The sequence below is a fragment of the Salvelinus alpinus genome, chromosome 3 (genome assembly GCF_045679555.1).
Source record: "Salvelinus alpinus chromosome 3, SLU_Salpinus.1, whole genome shotgun sequence".
Taxonomy (NCBI): Eukaryota; Metazoa; Chordata; class Actinopteri; order Salmoniformes; family Salmonidae; genus Salvelinus; species Salvelinus alpinus.
Genome location: NC_092088.1, coordinates 58,405,572 through 58,433,009, shown reverse-complemented (window position 1 = coordinate 58,433,009; position 27,438 = coordinate 58,405,572). Strand labels below are relative to the sequence as shown.

Sequence of the window (27,438 nt, the reverse complement as noted above, 5' to 3'; positions counted from 1 at the left end):
ATTTGATATTTGGTGCCGAGGAGGGAATCTACACTTTAAACCTGAACGAACTACACGAGACGTCCATGGAGCAGGTTTGTTCTGGTTGAAGGTTTCTATATTTTGTTTCTTCAATGGAGGATTGTGAATGTTGTTCTCAACTCTTCATTGGCTCTCTCCATCCCCGTCTGTCCCCAGCTCTTTCCCCGCCGGTGCACTTGGCTTTATGTTATGAACAACTGCCTGCTCTCTATATCTGGTAAGACCATCTTGGACCTGTGCTGTGTCTTACTTTTGTTGTTTCTTCTGTATCTAGTAATGGTTTTGCTGTGTTTGACATTTCTCTGCCGGAAAAAAGGTTAACATTGAAGAGAGGCACTTGCCTTTAAAACCTTGACTTTGGAAAATTTGGCGGCAGGAATTTCTTTGTTTAAAACATGTCTGGCCCTTCTGAAGATATAATCTTACCATGTGAAGTGTGTTTTGAAGGCAGACCTTTTCTCTTTTTCTTTACTGTGTCATAAATTGCTCTTTAAAGGTATAGAAGTCTATCTGAAAATATGCTTTTGTTATTGCTTTCAGGAAAAGCCTCCCAGCTCTACTCTCATAACGTAGCTGGTCTATTTGAGCATGCCCGGCAAATGCAGAAGTTACCCATGGCCATTCCCACACACAAACTCCCAGACAAAATGATTCCAAGGTAGGATATCGAAGGCCTCTTCATTCATTTGGGTTTGAACTTGAGGGTTTTTAGATGATACGTAGAAAAGTCATTTCTTGTTCCTTATGATCCTCATAGGAAATTTGCCATATCCAATAAGATTCCAGACACAAAAGGGTGCCAAAAGTGCTGCGTGGGTAAGTGCACATGAGTGTGGTTCACCCATATAAAAATGTATGCACACTTTGGATGATAGCGTCTGCTAAATGTATTATCAACTGCTGCATGGCGTTGTTCTTTACTTACGGTACAACTGAATAAGAGAAGTTGAGGAATGTTCTGAAATAATGAGTATAGCTCAGAGTTCAGAGAGAGATTTGTGAGAGACCTTGTTTGTGTGCAGTGAGGAATCCCTACACGGGTCACAAGTACCTGTGTGGCGCGTTCCAGTCCAGTGTGGTTCTGCTGGAGTGGGTGGAGCCCATGCAGAAGTTTATGCTCATCAAGGTAAATCAGCGTTCGGTTCAGGTCATTCTGGGGCGGACTGACCATGTAAAGGGGTAGAATGGGACCTTTCATGTTTGGATAAACTTAACACAGTCCTGTTATGGAAAGCTGATTCGATTAGCTAAAATAGCATGCTAACGTTGCAAATTATTCCTGTCTGTACATGATAATGGGGGATTTCTTGTGTAACAGGATGCTTGATCTATCTCCTCTGGTCTCTCCTGTAGAACATCGACTTCCCCCTGCCCTGTCCCCTGGAGGTGTTTGAGATGCTGGTGGTGCCGGATCAGCAGTACCCGCTCATCTGTGTGGCCGTCAGCAAGGGCATCGAGCTCAGTCAAGTGGTCCGCTTCGGCACCGTCAACCCCAACTCAACCTCCTCCTGGTTCACAGAGGCCGGTCAGTGGCACGTGGTTGCAACCATGATGATGATTATCTTCATTAGGACATTGATTGTTCTTGATGATGAGATGTTTTTCTGTCCACTCAGATACGCCCCAGACTTGTGTCATCCACGTCACCCAGTTGGAGAGGGACACCATCTTAGTTTGTCTGGACAGTACGTTATACCCCCCCCCCATCCGCTGAACTAACCCAAATTATCTTCTTCTCACTCAAAGTAGAAATTCCAACTTATGAATATGTTACTGCAACTATTATGGATGAACTCTTTCCTGTGATCAGGGTGTATAAAGATAGTGAACCTACAAGGAAGGTTGAAGTCAAGCAGGAAGTTGTCTGCTGAGCTGACGTTTAACTTCCAGATCGAGGCGATAGGTACGTTTCCATAACCACGGCATTCACACTTCTACCCAGCCCAAAGAAACCAAAGAGAGGGTTATTTTTTGAATATTATTTCTTTATTTCAGAGACGGTTCTGTTGTGCTAAAGTTGGATATTTCCATCTGTGTATAGAGCTCTATGCAGAAAGATAATTCAATATCCTGAGAACGTTTTTCCCGTGAAGCATTTGTCTCACCTCCTATTTGTGCTTTTTATGGTTCAGTGTAACACCCACATGTCTTTGCAGTGTGTCTCCAAGATAGCGTTCTGGCATTTTGGAGGCATGGCATGCAAGGGCGGAGTTTCAAGACCAATGAGGTAAGCTGAGAGCAGTGTTAGTTGTCTGTTTGTGTACACGGAGGGTTTATTAAAAAAAACTATGTTCAATCCCGTTTATCCCGTTTATTCTGTTTATAACTTGAAACCATTTAATTCTGTTGTATGTGTTTGAATATGATCCGTCTCCACCCCAGATCACCCAGGAGATCTCTGATAACACGCGGATCTTCAGCCTGCTTGGATCTGACAGGTGAGTAAGGGGGTCCATGATGCTCAAGGTCACCTTATCAGACACACCTGTCTCAAGATAGACTTACACACACTCCCACTCGTTTTTACACTGGCAATGATATTAACATGGGTGTCGTCGTGATGCCCAGTTTGTTTTCTACTGATCTACTGCAGTAGTATAGAATCCTGATTGCCTGAATTCTCTGGTGTACGTTGTTGGTTTTATGCTTGCTTGCTTGTCTCCTTAATGGCTTGTTTGATTTTGTGAATGAAGAACCTCTCAGCACGACAGTTCAGGGCAGGAGGGAGCCGCCAATCTGCCCAGGTATACTCACTGCTCCCCGGGTCACTCCAGGCCACACCTAGCCTACAAGCTTTCTGATCCATGGATGTCCCCTGTGGGGACCCTGGATTTCATCCCATCTGTGTGTGTGTGTGGGGGGGGTACTGGGACTCTAATGCTCCAATTTTGTCTGAACCCATTGGTTTGGAGTTTGTGATGACATCTTTTTGTTTTTAACACACTTTAAAGTAACTGTCCACTGTTTCCAGAATGTATGAAATATGGCCTATAATTCATTACAATATGAGTGAAATAGTCCTTTCAAAATGTTTTAATGAAGTATGTTAAAAAGCAGCTTTTCTGTGTTGGAATGGTGTGGGTGTACCCCAACAGCAAAATAATGTGGGGGTATACCAGTCGTTAAAAATATTAATGCAGGTATACCACAGATTGGCCAGCTCATCCTCTGAGGAAATAGCAAGCATTTGACCTGTGCTGTAGGTGGTTTTTTTGTTTGTTTGTTATTTCTCCAAGTTATGCTTTGGCAACAAATGAGAACAGGATGATTCAACAACATTGTTTGGGTATGAGTTAACAGAATATGAACTTTTAAAAGTTAGATTTTCACTGGACAGTTACTTTAACACATCTCCCTCAATGTTTCCCCCTGTTGGATTACTCTGGTAACACCACCTACTGGGAGTAAACCTATGATTGAGGAAAGGGTACTCTGGTGGCCAGTGCATGGAAGTGTCAGGGTTTCTTATTCATAGAGTTGGAATGGATGCTTGGCAAGCTTACTTTTTTCTTGGGTCAGTGACTACTCTGTTACAGCACTTTGACCTTAACATGATGGAAAATGCCTATGGTGCTTGAGTAGTCTATTGGTAGGATTTGGGATTGTGCATGTTGGGGGGGGGGGGGGGGGTGTTGGTGTGTGAATGCGTTTTCTGTTTGTGAGGCTTACATTCGTAATCCTCCTGGTTCCCTCTGGGACATATATTTTCACATTGTGAGTCTGAACTGAACCTGTGTTTCAGAGTGGTGGTGCTGGAAAGCAGGCCGACAGACAACCCCACAGCAGCCAGCAACCTCTACATCCTGGCTGGACACGAGAACAGCTACTGATCACAGCACACAGCATCCTGGGAACACAAGACACTACAGACAGACTACTGCTTTAGCTTCACAGGAGACCGATCCTTCAAGGGTCCACTTCCAACTTGCCTCTTACTTCCTTTTAACACCTGTATTTATTGTGGCATGTAACAAAGAACTGGATGACTTCTATATGATTTCATTTTAAAATGAAGTGTTGCCACCACTGCTAGCATCTTAGCCCATACCACACAAGTGCTTAATTGACCTCTATTTAATTGTAAATATAAATGTAGTATTTTTTCCGCAGAAAGGACCCTGGCTACTCCGGGGTTGTAAAACTAAAGACTGGTCATGTAGATAGGTGTTCTATACCGGTATGGAGACTGTAAAGATTTAAAGGGGTGGTTCAGGGGGTCAGTTTGAGCACTAAAAATGACTTCTTGTTCTCTGATCATGTGATGAGGGACAGGATTGTAACCCCTCTGAAGTCTGAGCAACAAGGAAGTACCACTTACTGGTAATGTCATTCTGCACGCATCGTCATCCCAAATGTGGGAACTCCCTTTGTAGTTTGAGAAATATCTAATGGGAGATCAACCATTTCATTCTTAGCTTCCATTTATAACTCTATGAGATGAACATTTCAAACTGTTTTAATTGCAGGCTTACTTGCCAGCTAAGTTGTATGCTTTTTTTAATACTGTGGAATCACTGGTGTTAAAATTTGCACAAAAAAGTATTTGGAAAAAAAAAAGTGACGTCGTATGTAACTGTATATGTGCGTGTAAACTTTAAGTATACATACATATGTTCTCACAAGCTGTGACACAGGGGTTGCATTAGCATAGGTCGAATTATTATGGAACGCTCACTGAACATTACTGAAATACTGTAATGAGACCGTGGAGGGAGAAATGTCAAAGGTCAAACTTAAACGGACTCCAGCGGTACTGTTTTGATCACCACAGTTTCATCATGTAATTCTCAATGGTAATATCGATCATATACACTATAGTCAAATGGACAAAACACATTCCTTACTGTTGGACTCAGTGAAGATGTCAAAATAATATGAATGTTACATTTTTTTTAATGTAATGCCAAAATGTGTTCTCGATTTATGGCCAAAATTAGTGCGGTGTCTCTACCTCGTGCAGTGTTGAACAAAAGGAAACGAGTTGTGTAGAAGAAAAAGTCAGTAAAAACACTACAAGATTCATGTTGGTTTTAATTTACACAGTAGAAATGTGTAATGATTATGGACAAACTAACTTCCTTTCTGGCGCATTACCATTTTCATATTGCAATGCACATTATATGTATATAGTGTAAAATAAAATCTGTTGGTTTTACATACTGTATAATTGCCTATATTTTGTTTCAAATGTGTAACAGATTTATGAAACAAGTTAACACATTAAAAGAAGGAACTGAAGCTTGTGTGTCTGTTTGTCGTAGAGAAATATTGATTGAAATGCAAAATAAATGTTGAATAAGTTTCACATTGTCTAGTTTGCTAGCTTTGTAGATAAGTTGCACATTTTTCAAAGGGAAGAACTGTTAAGCAGGCACTATAATTTGTGTGATAGTTTTCAGACATTCTTGTCTGGTTATGACGGTATAACATTGATTACAACCGACTTATTTTGTTTGTCTTGTCACAATTTATTTTATTTGCTAAAAGATTATTCCACTTTACATTCTAGTTTGATTTGGGGATAGAGATTTTCTTGATGTTAATGAGTATACCATATGCAAAATATATTTTCTCCGTGGATATTGAAGAGATCTCAAATTGGAAACTATTACTAACTCAAAAATAAAGATAAACCGATACAGCATTTTTACAGTAGGTCAATGTCTGTCGGTCTTCCAGCATGTTTTATATACATAGAAATAGATTGTATTGCACTGTACACTGAGTGTACAAAACATTAGGAACACCTTAATATTGGGCGGCACCCATTTTGCCCTCAAAACAGACTTAATTTGTCGGTGCATGGACTCTACAAGGTGTTGGAAGCATTCCACAGGGATGCTGGCCCATGTTGACTCCAATGCTTCCCACAGTGGGTGTCTTTTGGCTGGTGGACCATTCATAATACACATGGGAAACTGTTGGGTGTGAAAAACCCAGCAGCGCTGCAGTTCAGCGCCTGGCACCTACCATACTCCATTCAAAGGCACTTAAATATTTTGTCTTGCCCATTCACCCTCTGAATGGCACACAAACACAATCCATGTCTCAAGGCTTAAAAATCATTTAACCTGTCTCCTCCCCTTCATCTACACTGATTGAAGTGGATTTAACAAGACATCAATAAGGGATCATAGCTTTCACCTGCTCAGTCTGTCATGGAAAGAGCAGGTGTTCCTAATGCTTTGTACACTGTCTATATACCCTAGAATTTCACTGGCACCTATTTGAAGCCTTTCTCAGAGCAATGTGTTTCTCTGCTGGTGACGCTCTAGTCACACTTTTCACACGGCAGTCCCACGTTCGATGCCTAGGTGGGCGACTCTTGGGGTCTTGCCTGCCTCGTGATCACTGGAGTTCTGGCTGTCCGTCTTCTCTTTGTCCTTCTCTCCTCCCCCCGACCTCGAGGACACAGTATATATATGAGGTTACTGCAACGCTAATAGTCCGAAAAAACTTGATACAGCATTACTTGAGTCATTCCATCATGTATTTGACAAACATTGTTATTCTAAGCTACTTCAAATGAATCGTGGTGTAAAGTGCTGCTGATAAGTGACATTTTGGTCAGCAGATACAGTGTATCTTACTTTTTCTTGAAGAGCTTCTTGAAGGAGCTACGGAAGCCTCCCTTCTCCTGTTTCCGGCTCCTCTCACTGAGGGGGGTGTGGTTATTCGCCTCAGCCTTCCATCTTGGCTCCTCCCCCCAGGGGGGGCTCCCAGAGTCCTACGTAAATGAGTAATATTTGTTATAAAGACACTCAGGTCTACAACAATATCGCACACATAGCACATACTAGTATACATACAATACTAGTACATACTCCCAGCAGCGCATAGTACTCACACATTTATTTCTATGGCTGACCCACCCCTTTTCCATCTAAAAATGAACAACCGTCTTAGTGCTTCTCATAAACTCAACCCCACTGCTTGTTAACTGTGGGCTCCATCCAGCCACTCCCTGATGCCCACCTTGTTGTGGTTGTTGTTATGCAGCTCCTTGTCAGTGGCTGCTACCTGTCTTTCTGGCTCTGCTCTGTGCTGCGGGGGGCTGATGGGGCTGTTGTTGCTGCTCTGGCCCTTGCTGCTGCGTGGGTGATATTTATTACTGGACTGCCTCTCCAGCTTGGCATGTTGGTGGGCCCCGTGGCACCTCAGGTGGTCAGACAGATGTCCGGGGCCACTGTCCCCACTCACAGTGCTGTCCAGCTGCAACCCGTTCAGGGACTTGCTCTTACGCTGAGCGGCCTGCAGGGGGCGGTGGTGGTGAGCTTGCATCATTTGGGCCTCGTCTGGCGACACGCAATCCCGGCCAGGCAGCTGCTTGTACCTGCTCCCCCGGCTGCCCCCGCTGTTGTAGACCTCGCGAACAGCCTGATGGCTCTTAGGGCAGCGCACAAAGGCGATGTCGATACTAGAGTCGGACGAAGCACTGGAGTAGTGGTCGAACAGGGACACGTTGTGGAGGGACGATTCCGCATCCTCATACAGCCCCTCCAAGCCCGGAGGGTCCCCAGGGCGAAGGAACTCCCCTTGGGCATCGGACAGGGCTGAGCCCGGGGTCAGCCGTTTGCCGGGCAGCTGCTCTGATGACCCCATCTCAGGGATACTCTGAAGGCCTGGGGGTTTGAGGCGAGGGTTGGTGTCAGGGGAGAAAAATGGGATGGGGGAGTCGGAGTGGTGGGCCTCGCTCTCCCAGTCCTGGAAGCGTCTAGACTGGATCTGCTCCAGGTGCCTCTGCTTGCTGCGTTTCACCTGGTTGGCATGCTCTCTGTAAGGGGAGAGGGAGAGGCTGTCAGCGGGACAGAGAGTTAATCAATAATGGCATTAATAACTGACTGCTAATATTAATGGCTGAGTGTAGTCAGAACATAACTCACAGTATTGCGTTGCTGGTGGGGTAAGGGGAGCCCATCTCATTGGCTTGCATAACGTTACCACAGTCCACATTTTTGAAGAACTGCTTCATAGTTGACCTGCAACAAGAACAAGATAGGAACTATATTTGCGCTTCGTTCACATGATAGTTGGAACTAGGAAACGGACATGTCCGACTTGCTAACTGGTTGTAGTTATACATGTACCGCCTTCAACCAGTTAGCAAGTCGGACATTTCAGAGTTTCCTAGTTCCGAGTAGCACGTGGCATTAGCCTCACAAAGAGTTCTTCTTTATTTGGTCATATTCACAGGAGAATGTCTGTAAGGTATATCATCACAGTTCATTGTCCTCAGACCAGTCCATCTGAATCCTGTCCCCATCTGCACAATCTTACCAAAACACCAAATCTGAGCCTGGATCAGAAGCTGACCTCTTGAGCTCTTTGCGGTTGTGCAGGAGCAGCTCTTTGTCGTGCTGCAGTAGGTGGGCGTACTGGGTGGTGAAGGCTCTGACCTGCTGGATACACACCAGCAGCAGGTAGTAGTCAGGGTGCTCTGCATCTGTCTGCTTCAACAGGGTCTGAAACCAAAACAGGCCACACAGGGATGCTATTGACTTATCCCAGCTAGCACATAACGTTCTGAGAAACATGCTTCTTAAAGCTTGGGGAGAGTGGGGTTATTTTGCATACAACCTTCCCACAACTTTCTGTAAATAGTGCAGGATAGTTGCTTGGCTTTTGAACATTCTCAGCACATTTTTAAGGAAAAAACATAATTTTATTACTTTAACACAATGTTTCCTAAAAGTTCAAACACGGATACATTTAATTGAATTTCTGGTCATGTTCTAGGAATGTACTCCAACTGGTTTGATACTGATAATGTTCTCAAATAGTTCCGCGAACGAAACAATGTTCTTCTGTAGGAATTTCAGTACTTCCACAGAACATTCCACACAAGTTCCCATTAGGTTCTATTTAATGTCATATTTTTACTACATTCTGGGAATGTTCTAAAAAAAGAAATGCTGTAAAAAAATAAAAAATAATAAAAATAAAAAAACGTTCTCAGAACGTTCAGAGAATGTATGGTTCTCTTTTATGTCAGTTCTTGGTAATATTCTGGGACAGTTCAAAAAAAATAATTCTACATATTGACATCAATTAATTCTAAATTCCATTCTCAGAACATGAAGAAAATGTTCCAGAAAAACCACAAGAAAATGTTTGTAATGTTCAGAAAACGTTCTAAGAATGTTATTTAAAAACATACATTCTGGTCTAAGAACATGAAGAAAACTTTATTAACATTCAGAAAAAATTCGAGGAATTTTATTTAAAAACGTTCCATTCTCAGGGTCAGGAAAACTCTCTCGATCCTCTATCTTGTTAGGTGTGTTCAGGTGTGTTGGCTGCACCCACTAATTGGTGAAACTTGATCTTAATGAGTGCTTGTTTCCTGGTTGGTTGAACAGACTAAAATGAACAGCTATGTATGCGGGGGAAAAAACAGCTAGCTCCATCCTGGTAGCTCAGTGGACTAATTCCAGGATAGAGAACAGAAGATCATAGGTTTGAATCTTTCTGATGCCATGTTGCAATCAGTGGTGTAAAACTACTTTAAAGTACTACTTAAGTAGTTTTGTGAGGAATCTGTACTTTACTATTTATATTTTTGACTACTTTTACTTCACTATATTCCAAAAGAAAACAATGTACTTTAACTCCATACATTTTCCCTGACACCCAAAAGTACTGGTTACGTTTTGAATGCTTAGTGAGACAGGAAAATGGTCCAATTCATGCACTTATCAAGAGAACATCCCTGGTCATCCCTACTGCCTCTGATCTGGCAGAATCACTAAACACAAATGCTTTGTTTGTAAATTATGCCTGAGTGTTGGAGTATGCCTGTGCTATCTGTAAAAAAATCTATACTTAAGTATATATTTAGCAATTACATTAACTTTTGATACTTAAGAACATGTATAACCAAATACTTCAGACTTACTCAAGTAGTATTTTACTGGGTGACTTTCACTTTTACTTGAGTCATTTTTTGTTCAGGTATCTTTATTTTTACTCAAGTATGACAATTGGATTGTTTTTCCACCACTGGTCACAATAACAAAATAACTGTTTGCATGATTAATGCCTAAGCAAATTAATTTCCATGTATCCTATTGTATCTGTGCTTGGCGTTGAAAAAAAAGTTAACCCAAGATAAGCTAGCAGTGTTATTTAAAGTCTTATTGATACATTCAGTGAATGTTTTAAGTTATTTAATTACCTTCAAATAACCTATAATTTCCATTATCAGAGTGTTAATAAAACCTAAACTTTCAGGGAACTGGAGTGAAACATTCTCAGAACCTCCCTGTAACCTAAAAATGTACATTACCAGAACAGCAAAATGTTCACTTCTGTTCTCAGAACGTTGAAAAAAACATTCCGTTTTACCGGTCAGGAAACGTATAGCTTTGTTCCACAACCAATATGAAAAAAACATACCTTCCCACAACTTCCAACGAATCAAATGTGCCAGCTTGGATATGAACCCGGCACTGACCTGAACAGTTTATACAGTCACCACCACTCTGATTAGAGATAACATACTATGATGGTGAAGGCTCTCTTTTCTAAATACCTATGTTGTGTTGGTGGTGTACTGTATGTATCAGATGTGAGTGTCAGGGAACTGACCTGCAGCAGCTGAAGATACACAGGGATCCTTTGTACTGGCTGGAGAAGCAGAGTGTGGAGAGAGGGGCGTGTCGTCTCGTCCCCGTTGATGTCACCCTGGAACATCAGACAGTCAATCAGAGAAGAGACAGTCAGTTGGCACAAGTCGACACAGAAATCATGTGAAATCAATTGTATGAAAAGTTTACAGAGTAATAAAGACTGGGGATAAGATGTCACAAAAAAACTAAGTCATAATAAACTTCACTCAGGTATGCTTATCATGTGCTCTTTGTTCATCGAAATGTCAAAGAGATTTACTAAACGATAATAATCAATGGTAACAGGATTTCCTGAAATAACCCTTTCTTTTCTGTGAGTACTTCTCTGTGGGTAGCTCTATGCAGTGATTGTGGACATAGGGGTGTACTGAGGGTGCTGCATATAAAATAAGTACAAATATAAGGCCTTTATTACTCCTGTATGAGCGGAGTAACCCAACCCAAAACATCTTCCCATGGCCATGATGGCGGTCAATACAGCCTGGTTGTTCAGTGTTCTTTGTTTACCTCAAACAGGCCGGCTGCTTTTAGTGAGGTGGTGGTCAACATGTTGACCACAGACAGACATTCAGGCAGCTCCTTCAGATACGACACGTAGAAGTCCAGGAAATCACTCTGTTGATGACAGACAAGATGGAGAATTAGAAACACAGACAGACAGACAGACAGACATTCAGTCAGTGTCAGTCAGTCATTGAAACTCAGTAGATAGGATCAAAGAGTGTAGACAGACAGTCACAGTCAGTCAGTCAGCAATTGAAACTCAATACAGTGGCTTGCGAAAGTATTCACCCCCTTGGCATTTTTCCTATTTTGTTGCCTTACAACATGGAATTAAAATGAATTTTTGAGGGGTTTATCATTTGATTTACACAACATGCCTACCACTTTGAAGATGCTAAATATTTTTTATTGTGAAACAAACAAGAAATGAGACAAAAAAACTGAAAACTTGAGCATGCACAACTATTCACCCCCCCAAAGTCAATACTTTGTAGAGCCACTTTTTGCAGCAATTACAGCTGCAAGTCTCTTGGGGTATATCTCTATAAGCTTGGCACATCTTGCCACTGGGATTTTTCCCCATTCTTCAAGGCAAAACTGCTCCAGCTCCTTCAAGTTGGATGGGTTCCACTGGTGTACAGCAATCTTTAAGTCATACCACAGATTCTCAATTGGATCGAGGTCTGGGTTTTGACAAGGCCATTCCAAGACATTTAAATGTTCCCCTTAAACCACTCGAGTGTTGCTTTAGCAATATGCTTAAGGTCATTGTCCTGCTGGAAGGTGAACCTCTGTCCCAGTCTCAAATCTCTGGAAGACTGAAACAGGTATCCCTCAAGAATTTCCCTGTAATTAGCGGCATCCATTATTCCTTCAATTCTGACCAGTTTCCCAGTCCCTGCCGATGAAAAACATCCCCACAGCATGATGCTGCCAACACCATGCTTCACTGTGGGGATGGTGTTCTCTGGGTGATGAGAGGTGTTGGGTTTACGCCAGATATAGCGTTTTCCTTAATGGCCAAAAAGCAAAATGTTAGTCACATCTGACCAGAGTACCTTCTTCCATGTGTTTGGGGAGTCTCCCACATGCCTTTTGGCGAACACCAAACATGTTTGCTTATTTTTATCTGGCCACTCTTCCGTAAAGCCCAGGTCTGTGGAGTGTACGGCTTAAAGTGCTCCTAATGACACATACTCCAATCTCCGCTGTGGAGCTTTGCAGCTCCTTCAGGGTTATCTTTGGTCTCTTTGTTGCCTCTCTGATTAATGCCCTCCTTGCCTGGTCCATGAGTTTTGGTGGGAGGTCCTCTCTTGGCAGGTATTCTTTCCATTTTTTAATAATGGATTTAATGGTGCTCTGTGGAATGTTCAAAGTTTCTGATATTTTTTTATAACCCAACCCTGATCTGTACTTCTCCACAACTTTGTCCCTGACGTGTTTGGAGAGCTCCTTGGTCTTCATAGTACAGCTTGCTTAGTGGTGTTGCAGACTCTGGGGCCTTTCAAAACAGGTGTAAATATACTGAGATTATGTGACAGATCATGTGACACTTAGATTGCACACAGGTGGACTTTATTTAACTAATTATGTGACTTCTGAAGGTAATTGGTTGCACCAGATCTTATTTAGGGGCTTCATAGCAAAGGGGGTGAATACATATGCACACACCACTTTTCCAGGTTTGTTTTTTAATTATTGTTTTGTTATTTTTTTCATTTCACTTCACCAATTTGGACTATTTTGTGTATGTCCATTACATGAAATCCAAATAATAATCCATTTAAATTACAGGTTGTAATGCAACAAAATAGGAAAAACGCCAAGGGGGGTGAATACTTTTGCAAGGCACTGTAGATAGGGTCATAGTCTAGACTAGAGTGTAGACAGACAGACATACACAGTCAGTCAGCCAGTCATTGAAACTCAGTAGATAGGGTCATAGTCTAGACTAGAGTGTAGACAGACAGACAGACACAGTCAGTCAGTCAGTCATTGAAACTCAGTAGATAGGGTCATAGTCTAGACTAGAGTGTAGACAGACAGACAAGATGGATAATTAGAGACACAGACAGACAGACAGACAGATACAGTCAGTCATTCAGTCATTCAGTCATTGAAACTCAGTAGATATGGTCATAGTCTAGACTAGAGTGTAGACAGACAGACAGACACAGTCAGTCAGTCAGTCATTGAAACTCAGTAGATAGGGTCATAGTCTAGACTAGAGTGTAGACAGACAGACAGACACAGTCAGTCAGTCAATCAGTCATTGAAACTCAGTAGATAGGGTCATAGTCTAGACTAGAGTGTAGACAGACAGACAGACACAGTCAGTCAGTCAGTCATTGAAACTCAGTAGATAGGGTCATAGTCTAGACTAGAGTGTAGACAGACAGACAGACACAGTCAGTCAGTCAGTGATTGAAACTCAGTAGATAGGGTCATAGTCTAGACTAGAGTGTAGACAGACAGAGAAATTATCTGAAACATAGACAGAGACTAAATCTATCCTCTCTCCCAAATCCCCACGTCTCTCCTGAGTGTCAGATGTGATCTTGTGATTCATTTTAAGGACTCCACATATGATGGTGTAATTGGTGAGGAGATGCACTGTGTCACAGCGGGCACGGTTCCACGATTGGAAAAAAGGGGGCTTAGACCAGTTAGTTGAAACTTGTGACCCCTCAGTTTTAGTTTTATGTCCCGACATTAAAATGGCAAAAAATTACAAATGATTAAATGAAGGTAGGCACAAAATCTGTATCTCCGCTGCACTGTTTCAGCACAATGGACAGAATGTGTGTAGGGGGGGCTATGTAAAGCCACTGGTGTGGTTAGGTATGACTCCTTTGGGTTCCCATAAAAAGCGGGGGGAAAACACTTCTCATCTGAGATAGGCTAAGTGAAAAACGTGATACCTCCGCCTGTAATATTTGATTTCGATTTATAAGGGCAGGGTAAAGTTTACAGTTGAAGCGGCTTCACTTATCTCTGCCTCACGCCCCACCATAACAGAGTTTAGTTAGCTTCTTAGCTAGTTAGCTGTAAAAAGCATTAGTGTTATTAGCCAAACCAGCTAATCTGCCACGATGGAGATCAGAAATTCGCTTTGCCAAAGTACACAAACAAAGGAGAAGGAGAAAGAGAGCAATGAGCAGCAGCAGCATCAAACCACCAAGGCCGCCGCCAAGCTCAGCAGCGATGATGCTGCCGAGCTTCAGCTAGCTCCGCCTGCAGAGCCTACCCACCCTTCCACAAGTGCCGCCAAGATAATGGCTCCACAGCCCCCTCCACCTCTGACTGTTCCTGACGATCTTGGAACAGAGAAGCCAGCCCAGGTTAGCCTAGAATCCTACCCTAGCCGCAGGTTTTCTGTCAAAAACATTAATTTAAGAGCAACTGGTTCATAGGAAAGGGAAAGGGGATACCTAGTCAGTTGCACAACTGAATGCATTCAACCTAAATGTGTCTTCCGCATTTAACCCAACCCCTCTGAATCAGAGAGGTGCGGGGGGCTGCCTTAATCGTCATCGGCCGCCAGGGGAGCAGTTGTTGTTGAGGGTTAAAGGGAAAATAAATTATATTTCAACTTCATATTCATCATCTCCAGCATGACCCCAACGTCAATATATGTGAAAATTGTGTGTTTCTGTATTTTGTAGTAAAAATAGAGGAAGATAAGTGTTTCCAATGACATCATTGGTGTGCATTCTGTGATTTTAACCAATTATTGCCTACTTATTGGTTGATGATGTCATTGGAAATGCTTATCTACCTCACTACAAAACATAGAAACACGTAGCAGAACTGCAGATTCCTCCACCCTGCCAGCTCAGGGAAGGCTACCTGCCACCCTTGAGAGTGCTGGAATACTTGGTTACTGCTGAATGACACCCCTGGGTATTGCTACATATCGGTATGTTTCATCATAGAAATAGATACATTCTATTATGGATTTCTAATTGGTAGCCTATTGGTTTTCATGGTTGTAAATGTATGTATTGGAAACATGTTTAAGGCAGGCTAGCATTGCTTAATTGATTACTTGGGTCAAATTTGAATTACAGAAGTGTATTGTGCCATATCTCAATGTGTTGCTGTACTCATGAGCGACATGGTTTTCCATGTTTGAAGCGGGCCTGTAGGCCTATTTGTTTGTCAAGCCAGGCTGCATCTCACTGTAATAGGCTGTAGACTATGTTTTGGTTATTTGGATCTCCATTCACCTTTTGTTCACTGTTAATGTAACTAGCCTAAATATAGATTGTCATGCCTTTTCAATCTGATATTTTGTTTACTAGGCCTACTTGGTACCGCTGTTTTGTTCTGTTCGCATTCGCAGTTGTCAGTATTCTAAGGCAAACTGCTATTCAGTATTTTTGTTTTCATGCATGAATGACTAGGCTACTACTTTCAGCATTTAGTTTGCATTATTTTGGTAAGACAGCTGTGTGTATGGCTGCATTCACATAGGCTGTTTGTAATAGGTGAATTACTTTATCTATCTTGTAGCCTATATTCATTACCAATATGTACTTGCTTGAGTGCAGTGCTGTCAAACTCATTCCTCGGAGGGCCGAGTGTCTGCAGGTGTTTAGTTTTTCCTTTCCATTTAAACCTAGACAACTGTTGAGGGGCGTTCCTTACTAATTAGTGACCTTAATTCATAAATCAAGTACAAGAGTGGAGCGAAAACCCGCAGATGCTCGGCCCTCCGTGGAATGAGTTTGACACGTACTTTAGTGTGTAAGGCGCTGTCCATTGTGCTGATACAGTGCAGGGGAGATAGGCTACAGATTAAGCGCCAAACCTGCCACTCAAGCACTCAATCAATAATCTCGGAGTCTTGGCATTTGAACTTTATGTTTAGTGTGGTATAGTGTGATATAAGCAGAATTCAATATAATTCCAATGCAAGAACCCCCCAAAATTGTGCCGCCTCACTGATTTCAACTGCCCCCCATAGTCACTTTATCCTAGCGCCAGGTCTGAATCACAGCATTTCCCCTGGACAGTCTCCTATGGGGCCCCTAACTGCTAACGGCTAAATCACATTGGTCCTAATACAATAAGCACCTAATAGACTGGATACTGTATGTGAGGGGTAATGTAGTTTGCAGCCAGACTGTGACACCATCACTAGAGTAGAGCCCTGAGTTTCTTTAGGTCAGTTTACCTGGTCAGGGTTAAACCCTTGAAGGCTCCTTTCCATGACGTCATGGGTCATTTGTACCTGTCAAAAATGAATACCTCTTTGCTGGTGAGCCTCATGAATACATCTCCCATGATGCCCTGCCACTGGCGCTTGAGCACCCTCTCCTGCAGAGTGTGAAGCAGCTCCAGGTGTTGCTGGATGAGGAAACGTAGAGAACTGGGGAATGGCCTGGAGAGAGACAAAGGAGATAAATATAAAACACATCACACCACATTACACTGCGAGGAGAGAGGTACAGAACAGTGGTTGATAAAGGCTCAAACAGAACTGGAGAAATGTGAAACGATATGAAGACTGGATGGATGAAAGAGAGAGTGAAACAGATGCGGATAACTACAGACAGAGATAAAGGAGACGACAGAACTGAAATTATGGAATTGGAAGATGCATTTAAACATGATGGTGTTAGCATACAGAATACTGAGGTAAATGGACCAGTGAAAGTTGTTGTTATAATAGAAATTGCAGTGTAAGTAACAGTCATAGCATGCTGATAGTAATAGCATGTTTCACAGCAGTATTTTATATTTTGCAGCAGTCATTTATCTTTTGTTGTTTATGAACCGAACCTAAGGGTTCTACCAAGGTCAATGTTGAGAACAACAGTTAAAATTTAATCTGCTTCAATGAGTCATAGTGCACTATTAAACCCTAACCCTGAACCCTAAAGCACTGGCCCACTGTGACAAATGTACAAACCTAATTTAATTGGTTCCTACGAAGCCTATATTTATGTAATAGTGGTCCGGTGGCTCTGTTGCTGTGAACTATAACAAAACAGTTCAGCCACAGTGTGGCTACTACAGTGGCTTGCGAAAGTATTCACCCCCCTTGGCATTTTTCCTATTTTGTTGCCTTACAACATGGAACATTGATTATTGGGGGTTTATCATTTGATTTACACAACATGCCTTACACTTTGAAGAAGCAAAATATTTTTTATTGTGAAACAAACAAGAAACAAGACAAAAAAAACTGAAAACTTGAGCGTGCATAACTATTCACCCCCCCAAAGTCAGTACTTTGTAGAGCCAACTTTTGCAGCAATTACAGCTGCAAGTCTCTTGGGGTATATCTCTATATGCTTGGCACATCTAGCCACTGGGATTTTTGCCCATTCTTCAAGGCAAAACTGCTCCAGCTCCTTCAAGTTGGATGGGTTCCGCTGGTGTACAGCAATCTTTAAGTCATACCACAGATTCTCAATTGGATTGAGGTCTGGGTTTTGACTAGGCCATTCCAAGACATTTAAATGTTCCCCTTAAACCACTCGAGTGTTGCTTTAGCAATATGCTTAAGGTCATTGTCCTGCTGGAAGGTGAACCTCTGTCCCAGTCTCAAATCTCTGGAAGACTGAAACAGGTATCCCTCAAGAATTTCCCTGTATTTAGCGCCATCCATTATTCCTTCAATTCTGACCAGTTTCCCAGTCCCTGCCGATGAAAAACATCCCCACAGCATGATGCTGCCATGGTGTTCTTGGGGTGATGAGAGGTGTTGGGTTTGTGCCAGACATAGCGTTTTCCTTGATGGCCCAAAAGCTACATTTTAGTCTCATCTGACCAGAGTACCTTCTTCCATATGTTTCGGGAGTCTCCCACATACATTTTGGCGAACACCAAACATGTTTGCTTATTTTGTTCTGGCCTCTCTTCCGTAACGCCCAGGTCTGTGGAGTGTACGGCTTAAAGTGGTTCTATGGACAGATACTCCAATCTCCGCTGTGGAGCTTTGCAGCTCCTTCAGGGTTATCTTTGGTCTCTTTGTTGCCTCTCTGATTAATGCCCTCCTTGCCTGGTCCATGAGTTTTGGTGGGAGGCCCTCTCTTGGCAGGCTTATTGTGTATTCTTTTTTTAATAATCGATTTAATGGTGCTCTGTGGGATGTTCAAAGTTTCTGATATTATTTTATTACCCAACCCTGATCTGTACTTCTCCACAACTTTGTCCCTGACTTGTTTGGAGAGCTCCTTGGTCTTCATAGTCACGCTTGCTTGGTGGTGCCCCTTGCTTAGTGGTGTTGTAGACTCTGGGGCCTTTCAGAACAGGTGTATATATACTGAGATCATGTGACACTTCGATTGCACACAGTTGGACTTTATTTAACTAAATATGTGACTTCTGAAGGTAATTGGTTGCACCAGATCTTATTTAGGGGCTTCACAGGAAACGGGGTGAATACATATGCACGCACCACTTCTCCGTTTTGTATTTTTTTGATTTTTTTTGTTATTTTTTTCATTTCACTTCACCAATTTTGATTATTTTGTGTATGTCCATTACATAAAATCCATTTAAATGACAGGTTGTAATGCAACAAAATAGGAAAAACGCCAAGGGGGATGAATACTTTTGCAAGGCACTGTACATCTCACATAAATGTGTAAATAATAACCGTCAGTGGTACAGTACCGTTTGTCTTTGGTGTGGAGGTCCTCTGTGCTGTTGAAGGTGATGTTGGCTTTCAGCAGGAGAGACAGGTATGACACATACACCCTCTCTGACTCCAACAGCTCCAGGGCAGCCATCTGCCTCTTATCTGGCACGCACGCACGCACACACACACACACACACACACACACACACACACACACACACACACACACACACACACACACACACACACACACACACACACACACACACACACACACACACACACACACACACACACACACACCGTGCAAAAGAAGCAACACACTGAATGTCAGTTTACATACACTTAGGTTGGAGTCATTAAAACTAGTTTTTCAACCACTCCACAAATTTCTTGTTAACAAACTATAGTTTGGCAAGTCAGTTAGGACATCTACTTTGTGCATGACACAAGTCAGTTTTCCAACAATTGTTAACAGACAGATTATTTCACTTATAATTCACTGTATCAGTGTATTCTCAGTAATCCTATTCCACCATAGTCCCTGTGCCCAAGAAAACAAAGGCAACCTGCCTAAATGACTACAGACCCGTAGCACTCACGTCCGTAGCTATGAAGTGCTTTGAAAGGCTGGTAATGGCTCACATCAACACCATTATCCCAGAAACCCTAGACCCACTCCAATTTGCATAGCGCCTATACAGATCCACAGATGATGCAATCTCTATTGCACTCCACACTGCCCTTTCCCACCTAGACAAAAGGAACACCTATGTGAGAATGCTATTCATTGACTACAGCTCAGCGTTCAATACCATAGTACCCTCAAAGCTCATCACTAAGCTAAGGATTCTGGGACTTAACACCTCCCTCTGCAACTGGATCCTGGACTTCCTGACAGGCCGCCCACAGGTGGTGAGGGTAGGTAGCAACACATCTGCCACGCTGATCCTCAACACTGGAGCCCCCCAGGGGTGCGTGCTCAGTCCCCTCCTGTACTCCCTGTTCACCCACGACTGCATGGCCTGGCACGACTCCAACACCATTATTAAGTTTGCAGACGACACAACCGACAACGACGAGACAGCCTACAGGGAGGAGGTCAAAGACCTGGCCCGGGTGGTGCCAGAATAGCAACCTATCCCTCAATGTAACCAATGCTAAGGAGATGATTGTGGACTACAGGAAAAGGAGGACCGAGCACGCCCCCATACTCATCGACGGGGCAGTAGTGGAGCAGTTTGAGAGCTTCAAGTTCCTTGGTGTCCACATCACCAACACATCACCAAGACAGTCGTGAAGAGGGCACAACAAAGCCTATTCCCCTGAAGGAAACTAAAAAGATTTGGCATGGGTCCTGAGAACTTCAAAATGTTCTACAGCTGCAACATCGAGAGCATCCTGACTGGTTGCATCACTGCCCGGTACGGCAATTGCTCAGCGTCCGACAGCAAGGCACTACAGAGGGTAGAGCGTACGGCCCAGTACATCACTGGGGCTAAGCCGCCTGCCATCCAGGACCTCTACACCAGGCGTTGTCAGAGGAAGGCCCTAAAAATTGCCACCCCAGTCATAGACTGTTCTCTCTACTACCGCATGGCAAGCGGTACCGGAGTGCCAAGTCTAGGACAAAAAGGACAGTTTTTACCCCCAAGCCATAAGACTCCTGAACAGGTAATCAAATGACTATTTGAATTGTGTGCCCATACCCCAACCCCTCTTTTAGGCTGCTGCTACTCTCTCTTTATCATATATGCATAGTCACTTTAACTATACATTCATGTACATACTACCTCAATTGGCCCGACCAACCAGTGCTCCCACCCATTGGCTAACCGGGCCATCTGCATTGTGTCCCGCCACCCGCCACCCACCACCCACCACCCACCACCCACCACCCACCACCCACCACCCACCACCCACCAACCCCTCTTTTACGCTACTGCTACTCTCTGTTCATCATATATGCATAGTCACTTTAACCATATCTACATGTACATACTACCTCAATCAGCCCGACTAACTGGTGTCTGTATGTAGCCTCGCTACATTTATAGCCTCGCTACTGTTATTTTTCACTATCTTTTTACTGTTGTTTTTATTTCTTTAATTACCTATTGTTCACCTAATACCTTTTTTGCACTATTGGTTAGAGCCTGTAGGTAAGCATTTCACTGTAAGGTCTACCTACACCTGTTGTATTTGGCGCACGTGACAAATAAACGTTGATTTGATTTGATCACAATTCCAGTGGGTCAGAAGTTTACATACACTGAGTTGACTGAGCCTTTAAACAGCTTGGAAAATTCCAGAAAATTATGTCATGGCTTTAGAAGCTTATGATAGGCTAATTTACATAATTTGAGTCAATTGGAGGTGTAACTGTTGATGTATTTCAAGGCCAACCTTCAAACTCAGTGCCTCTTTGCTTGACATCATGGGAAAATCAAAAGAAAAAAGCCAAGACCTCAGAAAAACAATTGTGGACCCCCACAAGTCTGGTTCATCCTTGGGAGCAATTTCCAAACGCATGAAGGTACCACGTTCATCTGTACAAACAATAGTACGCAAGTATAAACACCATGGGACCAAGCAGCCGTCATACCGCTCAGGAAGGAGTCGCGTTCTGTCTCCCAGAGATGAACGTACTTTGGTGCGACAAGTGCAAATCAATCCCAGAACAACAGCAAAGGACCTTGTGAAGATGCTGAAGGAAACAGGTACAAAAGTATCTATATCCAAAGTAAAACAAGTCCTATTATGACATAAGCTGAAAGGCCACTCAGCAAGGAAGAAGCCGCTGCTCCAAAACCGCCATAAAAATGCCAGACTGAGGTTTGCAACTGCACATGGGGACAAAGATTGTACATTTTGGAGAAATGTCCTCTGGTCTGATGAAACAAAAATAGAACTCTTTGCCCATAATGACCATCATTATGTTTGGAGGAACAAGGGGGAGGCTTGCAAGCCGAAGAACACCATCCCAATTGTTAAGCACGGTGGTGGTTTCATCATGTTTTGGGGGTGCTTTGCGGCAGGAGGACTGGTGCACTTCACAAAATAGATGGCATCGTGAGGGAGGAAAATTATGTGGATATATTGAAGCAACATCTCAAGACATCAGTCAGGAAGTTAAAGCTTGGTCGCAAATGGGTCTTCCAAACGGACAATGACCCCAAGCATACTTCCAAAGTTGTGGCAAAATGGCTTAAGGACAACAAAGTCAAGGTATTGGAGTGGCCATCACAAAGCTCTGACCTCAATCCTATAGAAAATGTGTGGGCAGAACTGAAAAAGCATGTGCGAGCAAGGAGGCCTACAAACCTGACTCAGTTACACCAGCTCTGTCAGGAGGAATGGGCCAAAATTCACCCAACTTATTGTGGGAAGCTTGTGGAAGGCTACCCGAAATGTTTGACCCAAGTTAAACAATTTAAAGGCAATGCTACCAAATACTAATTGAGTGTATGTAAACTTCTGACCCACTGTGAATGTGATGAAAGAATTAAAAGCTGAAATAAATCATTATCTCTACTATTATTCTGCCATTTCACATTCTTAAAATAAAGTGGTGATCCTAACTGACCTAAGACAGGGAATTTTTACTTGGATTAAATGTCAGGAATTGTGAAAAACTGAGAGTAAATGAATTTGGCTAAGGTGTATGTAAACTTCCGACTTCAACTGTATATACTGTAGTTCTGTTGGCTGGGTGTTTCTGACTAGCAGAAGGGCGCAACATTGGCTATGATTCATATATAAAGCACTTCTCCAGAAACTCCCATACTACCTCACCTCACTTCTAAACTGGAAATCGAGTAACTATAATACTCGCTCTCAAGACTGGTTGGTACTAGAGGTTCCATTGATCTCCTCTGCGTTAAGGAAGACTGCTTTCAGTTACTATGCTCCTCAGTTCACTTTAAAACTAGATTTTTAGGTCCCAAAAGGTGAATCTAGGGCTCTGATAATATATATGTATATATAATATATATATATTTTGGTTGATTGTATATATTTGTTTATACTACCCTTTTTGAATATACTGTAATTTAATTTTGTAATTTTATGTAATGTTGTAACTGTAATTTTGTAGTGATCATTCCTGAATGTGTTGCTCACATTGTTGTTCTCAGGCCACCACTGGAAATTAAGGTTAATAAAATAAGTGTGCTTTTTACACAGCTGTGACCTATTAAATGGGAATAAGTCTATTGACTACAAAATAATTTAATGTAGGGCTCTGTAATATAACAAGGGAATAAGTCACTGTGTGTAACGTCAGTGGTGATGTGCCTCACTGTTTTCTGAGGCACTCTGTGCATCCGTGTCGTCCCGGCTCTCTTTCGATTCTGTCCACACTGGAGACTTCGACTGACCCCTTTGGGGCAGGCCACTGGCTGCCTCCTGCTCTGAGTTAGAGGCTGCACCACACACAGTACATACATACACAGGGAGAAAACACAAGCATTGTCAATGCGATTCCGCTGTCTCTAATTGATTTCATGTGCTGTAACATCCCTATACAGCCGCCAAGTATTTGATTCATCTAAAGGAAGTATGTTCAATGGCTAACCCTAACCCACTGGGCACACACTGGTTGAAGCAATGTTTTCCACGTAATTTCAATGAAATGACGTTGAACCAACATGGAATAAACGTTGAATTGACGTCTGTGCCCAATGGGTAAGGACCAGCTAGTCAGTACATCGATGACACACATACAGGATCTGCTATGAGTGGACTCTGTCTGTCCCTCAGAGGTATAACTCACTCTGTGTCGAGGCTATGCTCCTGTGTGGAGAGATGCTGGGCAGGCTGGCAAAGTAATGCTGGATGACGTTGAGCTCTGTCTGGTTGGAGAGACACTCATGGCCCTCCCCATGGCAGTCCCCTTTGGAGCTTTTTCTGACAAAACCAAGGGGAATGGTGAGTTCATTTCAGGTGAAGAAAGTATGTGTGTGAATGTTTGTGCATGCAACATGTGTGTGTCACACACCTCTGTTGAACGGGCCGGATCTCTCTGCCGGTCTCTGATTGGAGGAACTCCAGGCCTTCCTGTAGCTCTTTCTGTCTGCTGCTAACCTCTTTGATCTGGGTTAGAGCACTGCTCAGGTCCTCCTAAACACAACCAGAACATACACTCAGTGGCCAGTTTATTAGGTACACCACCCCGTACACGAAAATGGTTTCGCTCCTACAGACAGTGAGTCACATGGCTTTGGCTTGCTATATAAAGCAGGCATACAGGCATCAAGGCATTTAGTCACTGTTCAATTGAATGTTAGAATGGGCAAAACGAGTGAACTAAGTTACTTTTTGCGTGGTATGATTGTCGGTGCCAGGCGCGCCGGTTCCAGTATCTCAGAAACAGCCGGCCTCCTGGGCTTTTCAAGCACGACAGTATCTAGGATTTACCAAGAATGGCGCGACAAACAAAAAACATCCAGTCAGATGCAGTCCTGTGAGCGAAAACAGCTCGTTGATGAGAGAGGTCAAAGGGGAATGGCAAGAATCATGCAGGTGATGCGCGGTACGGCATCTCGAAATGCACAACTCGTCGATCATTGTCACGTATGTGCTATTTCAACAGATGACAACACCGGGTTCCAATCCCATCAGCTAAAAACAAGAAGAAGTGGCTCCAGTGGGCACGCGTTCACCAACATTGGATAATTGAAGAGTGGAAAAACATTGGCTGGTCCAACAAATCCTGGTTCCTGTTGCGTCATGCTGATGGCAGATTCAGGATCTGGCATAAGCAGCATGAGTCCATTGCCCCAGCCTGCCTGGTGTCAATGGTACAGGCTGGTGGCGGTGGTGTAATGGTGTGGGGAATGTTTTCCTGGCACATGTTAGGCCCCTTGATACCAATTGAACAATGTTTCCATGCCCCAAAGAATTCAGGTTGTTCTGGAGGCAAAGGGGGGTCTGACCCGGTAGTACATGGGAGTATCTAATAAATTGGCCACTGTGTATAGCACAATCACATCACTACGATATCTAGCTACATTCACAACACATGGTACATGTACCAGATAGCTACATACTGCAATACTTTTTTTTGTGTTAAGCATCCTGCTTCAATTGCTAGAAACTGTTACTGGTTTTACTGTAGTCCACTTGTATGGTATGAGCAGAATGACAAACAGGCAAATATTTGGTTTCAGATATCAGTGAGGTTCCGTCAAGTCATGTGGAGAGTGCGGTACCTTAAACGTGTTGAGGGAGTTCCTGATTCCCATGATCCTGTCATCCAGGTCTCTCTGGTGTGCCTGAGCCCTCTCTTCCAGACTGCTGTCCCTCTGCTGCAGCACAGCCATGTCCTGTAACACCCCCTGCAGCAATGTACGCAGCTCTGCCACCAAGGACTGCAGCTGGAGCACCAGGTCAGAGGTTAGCAGTCAGGATGTAACAACCGTTACTACAGTGATATGATTGTTTGTGACAAAATGTCCAGAACATAACTGTGAAATGCTACATTGGTTCCATATGTGGGGGTGAATAAATTACATAGCTGTTTTAACCAAAGTAATAATAATTCTGTGGGTGCTTATATTTGATATATTAATACGCATGCGTGAATTGTAAATATTTTTTCTCCTTGAGACACCCTCGGAGAGTGGAGTCACGGCCAGGGTCTGAAATGATCAACAGCGACCATGGAGCAAATAGGGTTAAGTGCCTTGCTCAAGGGCACATGGACAGTTTTTTACCTTGTCGGCTTGGGGATTAGAACTAGCGATCTTTCGGTTACTGGCCCAACGCTCTAGAGGGTTCTCGTATGGGGACAGCCCAAAAAGCCTTTTTCTAAGAGTGTATCAGAGGTCAGCTAGGTCACAGCTCATTTTGCCACAGGGTTTGTTTCCTACAACGCTCTCCACTGAGTCACATTATCCTCATTATCTTTTTCATTGTTGTTGTCGTTTGGAGTGTCCCAATTTCTCTTTTCTCCCTTCTCTTATATGCCAGCAGTGATTCCCTTTTTTCTCTCCTTTGGTGTAGCTGCCGTTCTTAGGATGTTGGGTTATTGAATTTAGTCTGCAGAGATAAGTGAATCAGCTCATGTGAACAGACAGGGGTTCAGGCTGCTGCCAGCCCCAGTCATCTTCTCTTCACTCCTCTACTCCGTGGATACGGTCATGTGAAAGCCATCAGGCTGCAGATTCATTAGGGCAGCTGCCCTTCTTTACAGATGTACAGATGTTATCTCTGTGTTGCTGTGCAATACCCTGCCTCTGCTCACTACTTTAGAGTGCATAACAATACAGTACATACACAACACATACAGTACCTTACTGCAGTGCAACAACGTCTGTGTATCATATTGTACCTTACAGCTGTCCAGTACTGTTACGATATTTTATATATCTGTAGCATTTTGTTAGAACATACTGTATACCAGTCCATTGACATGCATTTACATATAATAAGATTAGAGACAGGCCGTAACTGAGGCTATTTCCATTTCTCTGGCAGTGTTGATCATACTGCACATAGGCAGCGGTGTCTCATGTAAAGGAACTGACTATAGAGCTGGTTACCTGAGCAATCTCTAGGTTAGCGTCCTCCATTTCCTGGTTTTGTTCTAGAAGTCAAGGACATCAATTAATCACACATCAATATGGATTTACTGTAGCTCCCTGTCACACACATCACTATGGAGAAAATCCTCAGTTACTCAAATACAGCTCCCAATTATACACACACCATTATTTGGAGATACAGAACAAAATAGACGATGATAAAGACAAATCATATAGTCATGTGGGATGTCCAACACAACGTCTCATTATGCAACCTATGCACAGTAAATAATGTAAGAGTAAACCCTTACAAGTTACCCAAACACTAAAATTCTACATGTAATGTTAAAGTAGACAAGGCTTGTGTCATCAAACAATCAAACAGTTGTACCATAATGGAAATACCCTACTGAACTCCATCTGTTTCTGTTCAAATGCCAAATGTCCAATCAGTGAGCAGCATTTAAAGGTCATTTTAAATGTCTGCTTATCATACATTATGCATTTGAGCTTGTGCTGGAATTACATATTCTAAACAGGAATACATGTATAGCAAATTTCCTGAAAAAAAGAACAATGTAAAAGAAAATTCAAGACAACCAATTTGGACCAAATTTGAAGTCTTCCAATGGTTGTATCATACATCAGAGTTTTGCCACTTAACTAGTTGTTAAGACATTGGATAGTCAGATAGTCATGTAATGCCGAAGAACATTGAATGAGAAGTTCAAGCATACCAACTTTGTTGCAATATCTTTCCAATAACTGTCCATCAACAACAGGTATCATAAAAAGCGTATTTGTCCATGTAACCAGTTCAAACACATAAAAAAATATGTTATGCACAGCACACCAAAGATATTCCACATCAACAATAAAAGTATTTTTCTTTACTGTAGCATCTCTATAAACCATGTGACTACCAACTAATCATAAAATCCCAAAACCATCAACCAAAACCATATTGGTGATACCTGTAGTCAAGGTGACATCTTGATTATAGAACCAGAATTTACCTTCCGTCTTGCTGTTTTCCATGGTTCCTGTGCCCACCTACCTAGACCACAAACAGGGTTGTGTAGTTTTAGCGTTCAAGGCACTCCTCTGTTCTGTCCTCCTCTGAACACTGTCCTGCGAACCCTCACTCTAAACCATGTGAGTCTGA

At 42.8% G+C, this 27,438-nt stretch overlaps 2 protein-coding genes across 17 annotated transcripts in view; one reads left to right on the top strand and one right to left on the bottom strand.

Annotated features, from left to right (window-relative positions):
* Window positions 1–5,259, top strand: part of LOC139571013 (mitogen-activated protein kinase kinase kinase kinase 3-like) — a 75,914-nt gene extending 70,655 nt beyond the window's left edge. For 11 of the 15 annotated variants that reach the window (XM_071393460.1, XM_071393455.1, XM_071393465.1 and 8 more), the window contains 12 exons: window positions 1–74; window positions 178–238; window positions 562–679; window positions 779–837; window positions 1,044–1,147; window positions 1,375–1,546; window positions 1,638–1,706; window positions 1,832–1,924; window positions 2,178–2,248; window positions 2,404–2,459; window positions 2,715–2,765; window positions 3,764–5,259. The exon at window positions 1–74 is cut by the window's left edge and continues 6 nt beyond it. In XM_071393460.1, coding sequence (XP_071249561.1) covers window positions 1–74; window positions 178–238; window positions 562–679; window positions 779–837; window positions 1,044–1,147; window positions 1,375–1,546; window positions 1,638–1,706; window positions 1,832–1,924; window positions 2,178–2,248; window positions 2,404–2,459; window positions 2,715–2,765; window positions 3,764–3,851 — 1,016 coding nt within the window. In that variant the 3' untranslated portion in view covers window positions 3,852–5,259. The remainder of the gene's footprint in view (window positions 75–177; window positions 239–561; window positions 680–778; window positions 838–1,043; window positions 1,148–1,374; window positions 1,547–1,637; window positions 1,707–1,831; window positions 1,925–2,177; window positions 2,249–2,403; window positions 2,460–2,714; window positions 2,766–3,763) is intronic. The other 4 variants (XM_071393457.1, XM_071393469.1, XM_071393467.1 and 1 more) reach the window with 1 other exon arrangement.
* On the bottom strand, window positions 5,035–27,438 carry LOC139571015 (rho guanine nucleotide exchange factor 33-like). Of its 2 annotated transcripts, none has more exons than XM_071393470.1 (15): window positions 27,290–27,438; window positions 26,292–26,335; window positions 24,960–25,124; window positions 23,747–23,868; window positions 23,522–23,655; window positions 23,049–23,171; window positions 18,783–18,909; window positions 16,407–16,539; window positions 11,157–11,264; window positions 10,609–10,704; window positions 8,299–8,483; window positions 7,905–8,000; window positions 6,997–7,795; window positions 6,612–6,748; window positions 5,035–6,423 (listed from the first exon to the last, which is right to left on the bottom strand). In XM_071393470.1, the coding sequence occupies exons 1-15, from the start codon at window positions 27,309–27,311 to the stop codon at window positions 6,306–6,308; spliced, it is 2,409 nt and encodes an 802-aa protein (XP_071249571.1). In that variant the 5' UTR covers window positions 27,312–27,438; the 3' UTR covers window positions 5,035–6,305. The 2 variants fall into 2 exon arrangements, with proteins under 2 accessions (XP_071249571.1, XP_071249572.1); XM_071393471.1 differs by having other exon boundaries at window positions 8,335–8,483.